At 42.8% G+C, this 13,048-nt stretch overlaps 2 protein-coding genes across 3 annotated transcripts in view; one reads left to right on the top strand and one right to left on the bottom strand.

Moving 5' to 3' along the window:
* Positions 1 to 13,048, bottom strand: part of LOC105691561 — a 78,044-nt gene that overhangs the window by 26,740 nt on the left and 38,256 nt on the right. Inside the window, exon 1 of one of the 2 annotated variants that reach the window (XM_048660201.1) lies at positions 728 to 964. The exons of the other annotated variant lie outside the window; for it this stretch is intronic. Coding sequence (XP_048516158.1) covers positions 728 to 730 — 3 coding nt within the window. The 5' untranslated portion in view covers positions 731 to 964. Of the gene's footprint in view, positions 1 to 727; positions 965 to 13,048 lie in introns of those variants that run through there. 2 annotated transcript variants of the gene reach the window in all.
* Positions 1 to 13,048, top strand: part of LOC112694837 (adenylate cyclase type 5-like) — a 43,243-nt gene that overhangs the window by 16,705 nt on the left and 13,490 nt on the right. The window contains exons 5-6 of the mRNA XM_048660199.1: positions 4,158 to 4,371; positions 5,799 to 6,181. Of these exons, the coding sequence (XP_048516156.1) occupies positions 4,158 to 4,371; positions 5,799 to 6,181 (597 nt within the window). The remainder of the gene's footprint in view (positions 1 to 4,157; positions 4,372 to 5,798; positions 6,182 to 13,048) is intronic.

The raw sequence follows: 13,048 nt of genomic DNA, 5'->3' as shown, positions 1-13,048 counted from the left end.
GTCGTATGTTGTGGACTACTGGAATATATTTAAGAGAAAAACAGCGGACGGAAAGTGCGAGAATGTCGATCACATCGTGGCACTCGATCGATTTTGCAATCGCGTTATGATTTATAGCGTCTCCTGGGAAAGCTCGAAAACTGTTGGGAACTTGCTTCGAATCGTCCAAGCCGGTGGATTTATGGACCATATTCTTGCGGATGGTTTCTCCCATAATCAGTCTTTTACTTCGGCAGCTAAATAACGCAAGATCGGTTGCACGAGCAATTTTGTCAGTCAGTATCAAATGTCGCATTTTCGGAACTATCAAGTCGAATGCAAGGCATTGCGAGGAATAAAAAATACCTAGCGAGTATTTGCGTTCTTTCATTCAATCATTTTTCGACGCAAAACCACATCTCTCGTGTATTATATTTTGAAATGAGCCTTGAACTTCATCCTCCCTACAAAAGTAATAGACCTTCGGCTCGCTTGCCAAACAGGCGGAATTTTTATCGGGATAAGCGAGGTGAAAACATCTCAAAGTCACGATCGCCGTAGCGAAAGCCAAGAAGTGTCGCGCCTCGCGCGGATACGGCGCGGCGTCTCGACGTCTGGCGTTGTCCGCCTCTTCGTCTGGCATTCATAAACAACTGTCGTACAGCTTTTACTCCGATAACTTATCTACGTTCAACGTCCGGCTAAAAGAACCTCTCCAAAAGTGCGGCTCATTTTTCCCCCGACTCACCATTTCATTTTGTTCTCAATCATTCTTCCGCATTTCTCCAAAGCTCCGTCTCGAGAGCTCGGAAATAAATGTCAAATTTCCGATGCTCTGGACTTTGAGTCGGAGGGGAAAAAAGTGAAGAAAAGAACAGGCCGACGTTTTTCATCCACCGTCGATCCGGCCAATTTATTTGAGAATCGGGGCGCCGATCGTCTAGACTTGTGGACGTCCAGCGTCGTCTCCACCTCGTTGTCTTCCGCGGTTACATAATATGTGACGAAAAGGTGGAGGGTGAGGTAACTGCTTAGTTGCCTGGTGAAACAAGAAAAATAAAGTGACGAGCGATTCTGCCAAAAAGACTTTGCTGTCTTGCATTAGGTCGGATCAATATGAAGGATTTGAATAGGATCGACAAAAGAATACCGTGGAATCGCAGGACGCTTTTCCTAGGTATTTTTGAACACGAATTCATCGACTGAATTAAGTTGTGAATAAAAACCATCGTAGTATCCTTGATTTTTTACATTTTGAAGCGATAAATTGGCGTTAACTCATTGTCAATCAATTTCAGAAATAGATAAATTTAGCTTGTCAATTCGGATTCCATAGAAACCTCAATTTTATGATTGAAAAAAACATTCTCGTCGCCTCGAGGGGTCTCAGAAACCATGGTTAGACCTCCAATCAAGGCCAAGAGTCAAAATTTCCAAAAGCTACGGTTCATAAACAAAATAGGTGACCACGTCAAATTCCGATCATTCGTTCCGAGCTCGAGCGCTCTCCATATCGTTCGTATATCTACCGCTCCGCGGCGTACCGCTTCGCGGCTTACCGCCGCGTCTCGTCTCTCTGCGCCGTGCTCACGCCCCGTTCAGGTTTCTCGCAACGGAATCCCTTTCTAAAAAGAATCACCCAAATGCAGTCGGCAGATCAGTCGGTAACGAGCTCTGGCTCGGTCGACTCAAGGCGAACCTGCGTCGCTCTTCGCGACATCCAATTTTTACATGTGCGTCAGGCTTTTCGACAGCCGGCACGTGCCGCAATTTAAACATAATTTATAGCTTTTTAATAGTCGACGAGGTGTGAAATTCCTTTCCTGATTTTTTTCTTGCTCCCATTGTGAGCAGGTGTCAGACGAGCTGTCATCACCTGATAAAGATCTTGTTCACACCTCTTATTTCAATTACCCCTTCCATCCACCTGATCGGCGGCATCCCTTTGCGGTAATTCTGCGAATTCTATGTAATCGCAAACCGTTTAAGGAAGTAAATATGTGCAAATTCAGTACATATTTAAATGCTTCAGAGTATACTCGAGGAGTTCAGTTCTGTCCTGTTATGCCATACCGAAGCACAGGCTTTCAGTTCAGTATCAGAAACGTTCAGTGTACTTAAAAAAAATTTTTTTAAAAATCAAATAATTTTTTTTCGTGCATTGTCTTATTATACATTATGAAGGGGAGACTGATAATTTTACTTATTAATTTTGGAGCTCATGATAATTAATACAATCATTATTTCCGACCTGAAATCATTAAGATTTGAATTATATCCTTGTATTAAAACGGTCAGGTTATGGCCAAATTTTGTGTTTCAAAACGAATGACTAACTTGAAGTCGATTAGTTCTATTCTGAACTTAATTTAGTCGACTGAAAGGTGTTTCTGAGATCAAAATACACAAAAATAGCAAACGAAACCCAATTTAATAAAATATTGATTTTTTACCTGGAAACCGAAAAAAATCCAAGGGGTACCCTTTTCACTTTTCTAACGTATTTTGACCTCAGGAATCCAAATCTGAAAGCCAAAACCATCTACTCGTGCAATCGATCGAGTAATCATCAATTATTCGCTGTTGGGAACAGAAAAATTAAATAAGACATATCGATTGGTTTTAGTCGTAGACCCACTTTGATTCGTAGCAATCCATGTACGGGTCGAAATATTCGAATTTCTCGGTCTACGAGGGGGTCCGAGCTTAGCTGGAGTCAGGTAGCCACGGGCGCGCGGTTTGTTGTGGGGCGTCACCTCTGCTCAGCCCCCAAGGTGACGTCTCACAACAAAACGCTACACTGCTGGCTAGCTGACTCCAGCAAGCTCGGGCTCCCTCGTAGACCGAGAAATTCGAATATTTCGACCCGTACATGGATTGCTACGAATCAAAGTGGGTCTACGACTAAAACCAATCGATATGTCTTATTTAATTTTTCTGCTCCCAACAGCGAATAATTGATGATTACTCAATCGATTGCACGAGTAGATGATTTTGGCTTTCAGATTTGGATTTCTGAGCTGATCATATGTAAGATTACTCTTGAAGAACCAAAAAAAAATTCGATTTTTGAGCAAAAAATTAATCATCGTTTTAATTGGGTTTAATATGATTTTCTGACGTATTTCGATCTCAGGAATCCGAATCTGAAAGAAAAATTGATCTATCTCTAAAATTGACCGAGTTATCGCCAATTTTCAGCTTTTTGGGGTCAAAAATAAAAAATTGAGTTTTTATTCTATCTTGATGTAATTTGAGCTCAGGAATCTGAATCCGGAAGAAAAATTGATCTATCTTCGAAAATGACCGAGTTATCCCCATTTTTTCGCATTTTTTACCATAAAAATAGAGATATCTCGAAGGGAAAAAATCGTAGCTCAATTTGGACAACGGATTTGTGTTCCTGAGGTCAAAATACATTAGAAAAGTGCCACACGATTAATTAAAAAAAATAAAAAATTTTGGCCAAAATTTGAAAAAATCGTAAGGGGTACCCCTTGGAAAAATCTCAAATTTTGGCCAAAAATTTTTATTTTTTAAAATCGACCGTATGGCACTTTTCTAATGTATTTTGACCCCAGGAATACGAATCCGTTGTCCAAATTGAGTTACGATTTTTTCCCTTCGAGATATCTCCATTTTTCTGCTCCAAAAAGTGAAAAATTGGCGATAAATCGATCAATTTTGTAGACAGATCAATTTGGCTTCCAGATTCGGAATCCTCAGATAAAAATACGTGAGGATACCATGTAAAACCCAATTTCAAAAAATGTTGATTTTTCACCTCAAAATTCAAAACAAATCCAAGGGGGAAGTCCTCTGTGTGAGACCCCACTCGACGTCGAAAAAAATTTACTAAGTTTAACAAATATTTCGCCCATATATGCCATGAAATCCATTAAAAATGAGAGCGGTGGTATCGGGTAACTTTGAAACAATCCAATATTCTCACCTCCCGAGTAACAAAGCTATGAGAATAAGGTAGAGTTCTTTTCGCGTTGACCGTAACGTGCCAATTATCTGGATCAAATGTATTGGAAATTATTGGTCCGCTGCACCATCTCCATTTCTGCGGAGAGAGGCTCAGGGGCGTCTTCTGAGATATTTATAAACCCTGTCGAAAACACACCGGTGACGACGTCACCTCGATTTTATATGTCTCGTCTTACGTTCTACAGGTTGAAATGCTCTACCAACGTTACTTCCTGCGCATGAACCAGAGCAACATGACCCACGTTTTGGGCTTACTCGCCGGCCTCGCTATCGCTCTTGGTCTGCTACTCGTCCTTCGACTGTCCCTGATAACGGCTGACCCATTTTTGAACCTCGTCCAAGAGCCGCAACACCTCACAATGGTTCTCACGCTCATCGGATGCCTCGCCGTTTACTCCGGTAAGTGATGAACGGTCGGCAAGCGGGATAAAGAGTCGCGAAACTTTGCGCACTTCCGATTGTTCGCGTGCATTCGTCAATTGGTCCGATGGCGTTTGCACCCGCTGCACGTGTTACGCTCCCAGGAATTGAATAGACGCGGGGGCGTGGTAGATCCGACGAAGCTCAGGTTTAGAGCGGCTACAGAGGTAGAATGCCTCGAAATGTCCACGTCACATCGCTTGCCGTTCACTCGGTCTTTCCATTCCACCCTCACATCGCCTACCTTCACTTTGTATTGTTCGAAATAAACTCCGGGAGACGTATACCGCATAGGTATGATGCGACGTGAGCTATCGCGGGGTTGCTGCGGTACACCAATACCCACGTACGTACACTTCGCCCGTTTATTTTATTGTTATAATTATTGTTATTATCGTTGATGTCATTCGTTGCAATTATCGTGATTATTATTGTTGTCATTACGCGAAATCGCGAATCGCTTCACGGATGGTAGAACCGTAGGTCGTTGCGTTTATCCGTCTGTCTTCTCGTTTCATCCACCCGGAGGATTTCGAACGTCGTCGCTACCTCGCCATCCTTTTTGTGCAAATGCACTTTAATTGAGTCGCATACCGCGGGTCTTACGAGGAAAACAAGGATTATTCTCGTACACACCTCTCCCTCTTCGGCCTTTTCTCGTTCTCTTCTGCTTTTTCTATTCCTTTTCAACTCTGGGAAGAACAGTCCGGAAATGAGGTCGTTGAAACATAATTGAAACATAAGTATCAGCGACATTCAAACCGGAATCCTTTCGGCAAATTATCGGATCATTTTTCGAGGACAAGAAAGCTGTCTTTTAGTTTCGAGGTAGGTGAGTATATGAGGTTTTTCCAAAGTGTGTCGTATCGATAGATCAATCGCGGCGATTGTGCCTATAGAAATTCGTCGGAAAAAATACCACCGCAAAATTTGTCGAAGGAAACGTGTGTGACTGATTGTGAATCTGAAGTTGACCGGTGTTACCTTCCCGTACGCATGTATGCGTATCGATCAGATATACCTATGTTTACGAAGGAGGGGCGTCCTCGTGTTTGGACACGTGAGTTTCGGAGGGAGATATATTCTCCCTCCACCTATACATACGGATGTATATTTATAGTACTTAGGTACCTGTATAGCTTTACTCGACGCTCACGGGTTGTCCTATAAATGGCTAAAACCTAAGGGATAGAGAGATCACCCCGCTCCCCGCTCGGGAAGCTGTTAGAGAAGGTTGAACGCTCGTCGTTAGAGGGAGCGGAATGAAAAGGAAAAAGACGAAAGGTAAGAGGGCGAGAAGGAAAGGGGGGCTGAGTCGGGATGACGAACTCCCGGGAATCCTGCGGGTTATGGGTGACGTATCGTACAACGATCACTGAATAAAACCTGTAAAATTTATCCCTCAGGACTCGTCGCTGCGATTTCAAGGCCCGGGATGAACGAAGTCTGGCTCGCTGGAATCAGCGGCGCCGTTTTGGCGACGCTTTTGGCCCTGCAAGTCGCGTTGGGTCTACATTTGGCGTATCCCGAGAGTTTGACGGGAACGGGAACGGGAACGGGAACGGGAACGGGGACGGGAACGGGACAGGGAACGGGAACGGAAATTATTCCGAGCCTGGGTGGTCCCTTGGCCACGGGATGGGCGGCTTGTTTCTTCATTTACATGGCCTATGCACTCCTACCGATAAGACTGAGGCACGCCTGCATCGCTGGAATTTTATTCTCAATATCGCACTTCATCTGCGTACTTATTTTATACCGACACGAGTACCCGGCATTCGTTGCTCAGGTGAGTTACGTTTTACATTATTACACCTATCTTCGAAAATTATTCATCGAGTCGTACTATAAATAGAATAGTTCCGCCCTGTGACATGCCGAGCATAGACCGCGCGGGTCTTCAAAGTGTTCGGAACGAAGGAAGAGCGAATTTATATTCAGGGGGTTGCTTGTGCGGGTCGCACGATTCCTCCGCGAATTATCGTTCTTTTTTTTTTCTTTGACACCGACGGAAAAAAAATCGTCGAAGCAAACATTCGTCATTTCGAATTTGGATACATTTGTCGAGGGAGTCGACGAATAGCTCCCCACAGCTCTATTCCGGAATGTTTTAAAGAGTTTCCTTCAGAACGCCGGAGCTGATTTACGTCCGAACACTTATTAGGACGGAAATAGACGCGGGCTAGTTAGTTGACCGAGGTGGAGTTATTGGTTCTAATTAGACGGCCTCGGCCCCACCGAGAACCGCTATAGGTACGTCCGCATCGAAGAAGACGTGTATACTACTTATTTTTGAAAGTTAAACGATCGCGGACACGAGGATCACGATCAAAGTGCGGGATGTTCGAAGGAGGGTCGATGGCTGAAATACCAGACGTTCGTCAACGTGTAGTTCGAGAAGCCGATCGATCGCAGATCGCTCACCGGTTAAAAGAAGAACTAGGATATGGAAAATACCTTGAAAACTTGGAAACCGAAAGTTTCGGAGAATATCTCCTCGACGAGTATCGGATCGGAATGCTCGAAAAAACCACCGATGTTTGAGAAGTTTCAGACAGGTACCCCTCTATAAACCGAGAAGAGGTGTGTGGATAGGATTTTTTTTATTCCCGCTGATCCGAAGATTTTCAAGAATTCTTTTCAACGTATCACATGGGAGGAGAAGATCGTCGTTGGTTCGGAGGGATATCGAATGCGCCATTACTCCTCCTTTTATGGCCGGAATACGTCCCGTTAACGAGACTCTCTTGGAAGGAATAACCGATTTTTTTTATTTTTCTTATGAAAATGAAAGAGCGAGCGACGCGCCGTGGAATTCGCATCAGGGCAACTGCGAGTGCGAGATGCACTATTAAATGAAATTTTCGTATTTCGCGTTCCGCATTCCTCGACACGGGCAGCCAGCGTTATAAAAATATTCCCGCGGGCTGAGCGCCCCTTGATATATCCCACCACGTGAATACGGTTTTATTTACAAGTCATTAATCTTCGGGTGCTGAGGGTCGGAGGAGTGGTTATGGAAAAAGAAAATAATTCTCGTCTCATCTTTCCCCCTCCTTCCCGACCACTCGCAAAACTTGAAACACCTCTTCGCTTTATCGCTTACCCTTTTTTATAGCGACAGATTAAACGCCCTCAATGCCCTCGTCGTGTTCATGGAAGAAATTCGCGTATACTTTTTTGCGAGACAAAAACTGAATGGAAAAAGAGAGGTGGATCAAGAATTTATTAGGAGAGTTCGCATCGTTTTTTGCTTTTTTTTTTTTTTTCTCTTGTTTTTTGTTTTCTGTATAGGATTTCTATTCGTTGCGATGTCGGTGGATGATGTTTACGGGAACTTGAATAATAATTAATGTATCAACCGTTAGCTAAAGCTGCTGGGAATGTAATTAATAATTATGCATAGCTTCGGGAGTTTTGCCGAGGATCTTTTTATACGGTAGGTATACATATAATACGGCGTGTACAGCCCGAACTCTTCGTAGATTAATTTTGTCCGGCCCTCAGCTCGGGGGTGACACGGCGACGAGTTGTGCAAAAAATTTGTAAATTTTTATCTCAAATCGAGACGAGGAAGACAAGAAAATGCGTATACATTTTCGGCAGAATTAAAAGTCCACTCAGTGTAAGCGAAAATTAGGAATATATTAAAACTCAATTACCCTCTCCGCGGACCTCGCAGCTAATTCTTACACTGCGTAATGTACCTGATTCCTCGAGAATCCTCGAGTTTTTTAATTATCAAAAGCCGAGGACGCGACAGGAGCGGCTCTAAAAAAGACAAAAATTACCACTTTGAAGAAATTCAAAAACTTTGTTAAAACCATCCCGCAGTCGCGCTTCTTTTTCCTCTTTTACCGCCGACCGCAAGAGTCGATACGCCGTTACGTCTGTAAGTCTGACCGAAGCCCCGCAACGTGCGAGCATAATTTGACCTTGACTCTACTATACAAGCCTGAAAATGCATTTTACCAAGAGCGAATGCGACGGCTAACGATAAGTTCGAGTCGTCGTCCACGGGATAACGAATTGCCCCCGTAAAACGTATCGCGACTGGCTGTAGGCCGGTCTGCTGTGTCCTGTGTTCCAAATCCTTGAAAACTGTTCAATTAGATCGATAATTTCGTACTTGTTTCCAAGACACTGAACAATTTCGCGGCACGATTCTTTGAGAAAATACGCGACCGTCTCGCAATATTTGGTCGTAGTCAAGCCGGTTCGATGCTCGTAATTGGGAATCCTGGAAAATTGTCTGCATCTCGAAATTATAGTCATTTCATCTTCAATCTCATTTTTGACATCTTCCTAATTGTTGGAGGTTTCATCGTTTCTCTTCTTATTTTCTCGCTACCATTTAGCTTGTAGTAAAGTTTTCTCGAAAGGACACATTATTCCTGAGGGTATAAAGCGGTCTGAAAAAGTTAAGAAAGATGTTATAGCCGGCTGGATTCCTTTTATCATCCGTTGCCGTTGCTCGTGCAAACGACGGTGGCGGAGTAAGAAGAAAAATTCGAACACATCGCGCAACAATCGATAGGTATATCTCTTTACGCTGTCACGTTCAATTAAATGTGATAAATGTAATCAGCGTGATTCGAATCAGAAAATGTGAACTGCGCGTGTCAAAGTTTCATTACATTTAGCGACCGTCGTTTTCGCGTCGTCTTTAATTCTTACGCGAGAGACACGAGAACTAGTTTTTTCGCCCAGTTCATTCTCAGTTTATTTTCAATTTCAATTCCTTCCCTTTGAGGCGCTTAATTTACTTTTTTGCCGGGCGTTTAATCGCACGTGGAGTTACTAACGAGTGTAATACGTTGTCGTAATTACTCCGGAGGCAGGGATAGATGTCGCGAAAAAATTTCTAATTCCAAATGGCGATTATTCTCTGACCCAAAGTTCAGCCGCCGGGTAACATCGACGAAGTATTTTCTTGAATTTATTTCCAACTTTCGCGACGATTGCCGCACGGGTGTTGACTTGCGAATTAATCGACGTACTTCTCTTGCTTGGAAATGTTTATTTTTTCCTCGGCGACTGGTTTCCCCGTAATCTCGAGAGGGTTAACATTTCCCTTTTCGGTTGAAGAAAGCTCGAGAGACAAAATACTACGCGGATGAATGTTACGGAAGACGAGGAGGATTCAATTAACCGAGGAGTAATCGTACACGACGGCGAGTTCGATCGCTTCGACAGCTTGCGAGATACGCGGAAATGAGTTGAATCGCTGGAAAACGGTTCGATTTGCCGTCCGTTATTTTACTCGTTCCATTAAGACGGTATTAGTCGTTCATTGCTGAGCCACCGTATGGAGTGATTTGGAGATTTACGTCGCTCTGTTGCTATTTATTTTGGTGAAGTTTTTCTCGACATTTTTAGATCTTTGTGATTCATATTTATTTCCTTACTTAATTGCGACTCCTTTTTCCCCATGATCTTCCGAGCGAAGATCAAAGGGGAACCGTTACAAGGAAGATTCCTCCCTAAATATTCATACGTCGCGTCTACGCAATGATTGCGTTTGAAGAATGCGAAAAATTCGTAACACGGTTCACCTCTCGGATAGCCCGTGCGGATTTTTATACGGAGCAATTTTTTTTCTCCATCAAAATAGTCTCTTCGCAATGCACCAATGTACGCATTCGCAGACGTATACATTTCGTTCCGTCAAAGTTTTAGTCACTCCGTACAAAGCGTTTTTCCACGCGGTAATTACGAGTGAAAAGAACAGTTTATCGTACCTCCATTTGTAACTTTTTGTTCTCCACATTTCACGTAGAGGATAAAATTTATTTCAGACAAAAAAAAGAAAAAAGGGAAACGAGTAAAATTCGACGTACCTGCCCTATTCGTGGTACGGTCGTCGCGTTTATTTTTCCGAAAACTGTGCAAACTACCGAGACTTTTGTATTCGAAGCATTAATTGCGTAATCTACACGAGTGGCTTTATTCGGTGGTGATAAACGAATGAGTCGGGACGAGGGATGAAAAATATCCATTCCCCGCTCCAGTGCCACGGTTTTTAATTTTTTTTTTTTTTTTCTTTTACTATGCAGGAGAATCGCGGGGTAAAGAAAAGTCAATTAAGGATAAGAGATACGCTCGAGGCGGTCTTAAACCTCCTACCCAGAAAAAAGCTCATCGAATTTTTTTTTTTTTTCAACAACCACCTTTTTTTTGTACACAATATTATCTGTAATTTTCATTTTTGGTTCTCCGTTCATTTGCAATCTCGTTCAGAGTTCTAATTATACGTATTGTCGGATACCCGATATCTTTCATGCCTAATTATCCAAACGAAACATCTGTTGGGCGCTCGATCGAGCGAACATTTATTACATTGTTCGATCGCAGCGATACAAATATTGAAAAGGAACAAGGGAAATGGGTATGAATGAAAATGAACCGACAACCAGTCGGTATTACACGCCGTTGGTAATCCGGATATACGTGGGTATCGGGAAACTGAAATAATAATCCACGTATCGATACGAGTTTTGATCGTAATTTCGAAAAATGAATTTTGTGGTTGGAAAATTCGCGCGTGCGTCCAACCGAGGGGTCGTCGTACGTTACGGATTGTATGTTTTTCATATTTTAACGATCAGTTTAAATATTTGAACTGGCGAATAATCAACAACACGCGAGGGAGATGCTTTATAAATATGCCCGGCGTATTTCGTCAGGGATTATTTCGTACATTCTTCAGCGTGACGTCATCGCCGATCCGCCGCGCAGCCTTTTGACCCATTCGCGTTGACAGGGCCAAACGTACGTAACATACCCACAATGTCACATGTGCCTCGCTATTTCGAATAGACGTGTACACACATCGATACGTGCGTACGCACGTATGCACACACTCGCATATCTATCGTTGCAAAGGTTCGAAATATTATTTCCCGGTAGAATTTCATTCCTTTTTTTATTCTTTATCGAACACCAATCAAGGCTACCTCGATGGAAAAATTTCGTGAGAGGAAATCCCAAGCTCTCCCGTAATTGTGATATAATACGGAGATGTAATTAGCTTCGAGTTCAGCACTCCCAACGATCACGATGTAATGTAAAAAACAACCTATCTGTAGAAAACAAACACCGAAAAAAAATTCAAATCAACCCACCTTTCAAATTCAAATCAAACCACCGAAAGTCCAATCATCGGGTAGGCAATTTTGGAAGAATTGTTGTGACTGATTTTTTCTCCGCTCAATTAGTTGATTTGGTAATTTTCTCATCTGTCCAGTATTTGAATAGCAATCAATTTCTGGCGTAATAACCCCATTTACGTGAGCTACGCGGTGATTAGCGGTATTACGTGATTTACGTGAATATTTCGAATGTTCGAGGAAGGAGGGGTAGGAATTATCTGTAAAGAGTAAGACGAAGTACAGGCGTGGGGGAGTAAGACAGCGTGACCTCCGATATTCCGAGCGGTATCGCGTCCGTTTGTTTTTTTGTTTGACCGATTCGTCTCATCGAGTAGCTCCATGTAGAGCCGCACCGCCGTATTTACCACATCGATCCGTTGCACGTATCGTTGAAAAAAAATGAAGTACTATGGTCGTTCGGCTTACAATTAGAACGAACATGTCCGCGGTTGTTACCAACGCATTTACCTATTTGCTGTCTCTGTTCTCCACGGCGAGCCGTACGCTCGAAAATACTTGGACGAATAATTCCAGTTTTTGGTTCACTTCCCTTTCACCGTACACGTCCGCATATCGGATACCGCATACATATATTTTCCCAGTTTGTAATAACATAATGCAGCTGATACGCTGGATTTTTTTTTTAGCTTTTTTACCTGGAGTATTTCTTTCATTTCTCCGGGTATAAAAATGTGTAACGCTTCGGTAGCCGACTCTTCTACGATATATCTCTGGAACACCGTACGGGTACGATCCGTTGTTCTTTCATTCTGCTTTTGATTTCGGGTGTGGAGAAAAAAAAGATTAAATGAAACTTGAATTTATAATGGCGTGCGTGTCACGGTAACAAGTATAATTAATTATGCCCTCCGAACCTGAAAATCGGACCGAAATTACGTAATTCCATATTAATTCCACTTACCCAATTTCAATTCCATTCGAGCTCGTTGAAAGTTTGGAAAAAGGAGAAGAAATTTATGAATGGAAAGTAAAACTGTGAGAATACAGAAATAAACACGCTGGATATTTGCATTAGAATTATGAGGTAGCGGAAACTAAGTTCTCTCGAAGTTGGTAAACGGGATATACCCCGGAGTCGTACGCGCGAAGAAATCTGCTGCCAATAATTTCCTCGGTTTCCCTGTATTCCGCCCGTGATAAAAGAAAAGATCCGCGAACAGGAGAGAAAACAGGGTGAAAGAAAAGGAACCGTATAAATATTTACGGCGATATTTGCTCCCCTTTTGAAGTGCCGGACGGACATTCTGTCTGTTTTATTTGTCATAATTTCTTTACCTCCGAGTCACAAATGTTGGAACTCGTATCGAATAATGAAGAAAAGACACGCCCGATTCTGTCTTCTTTTACGCGCAACCGGACTCGAACTTACGACAACTCTACGACGTGTGTACAATTACGCGATATCGTCGAGTCGTCCGTGTTGAATTTTCTAACGCGAAACATCTCGTACGTGCGACGAAAAAGACATTCTTTCGTCACTCGCG

The sequence above is a fragment of the Athalia rosae genome, chromosome 1 (genome assembly GCF_917208135.1).
Source record: "Athalia rosae chromosome 1, iyAthRosa1.1, whole genome shotgun sequence".
NCBI lineage: Eukaryota > Metazoa > Arthropoda > Insecta > Hymenoptera > Athaliidae > Athalia > Athalia rosae.
This window is presented reverse-complemented; position numbering and strand designations above follow the sequence as displayed.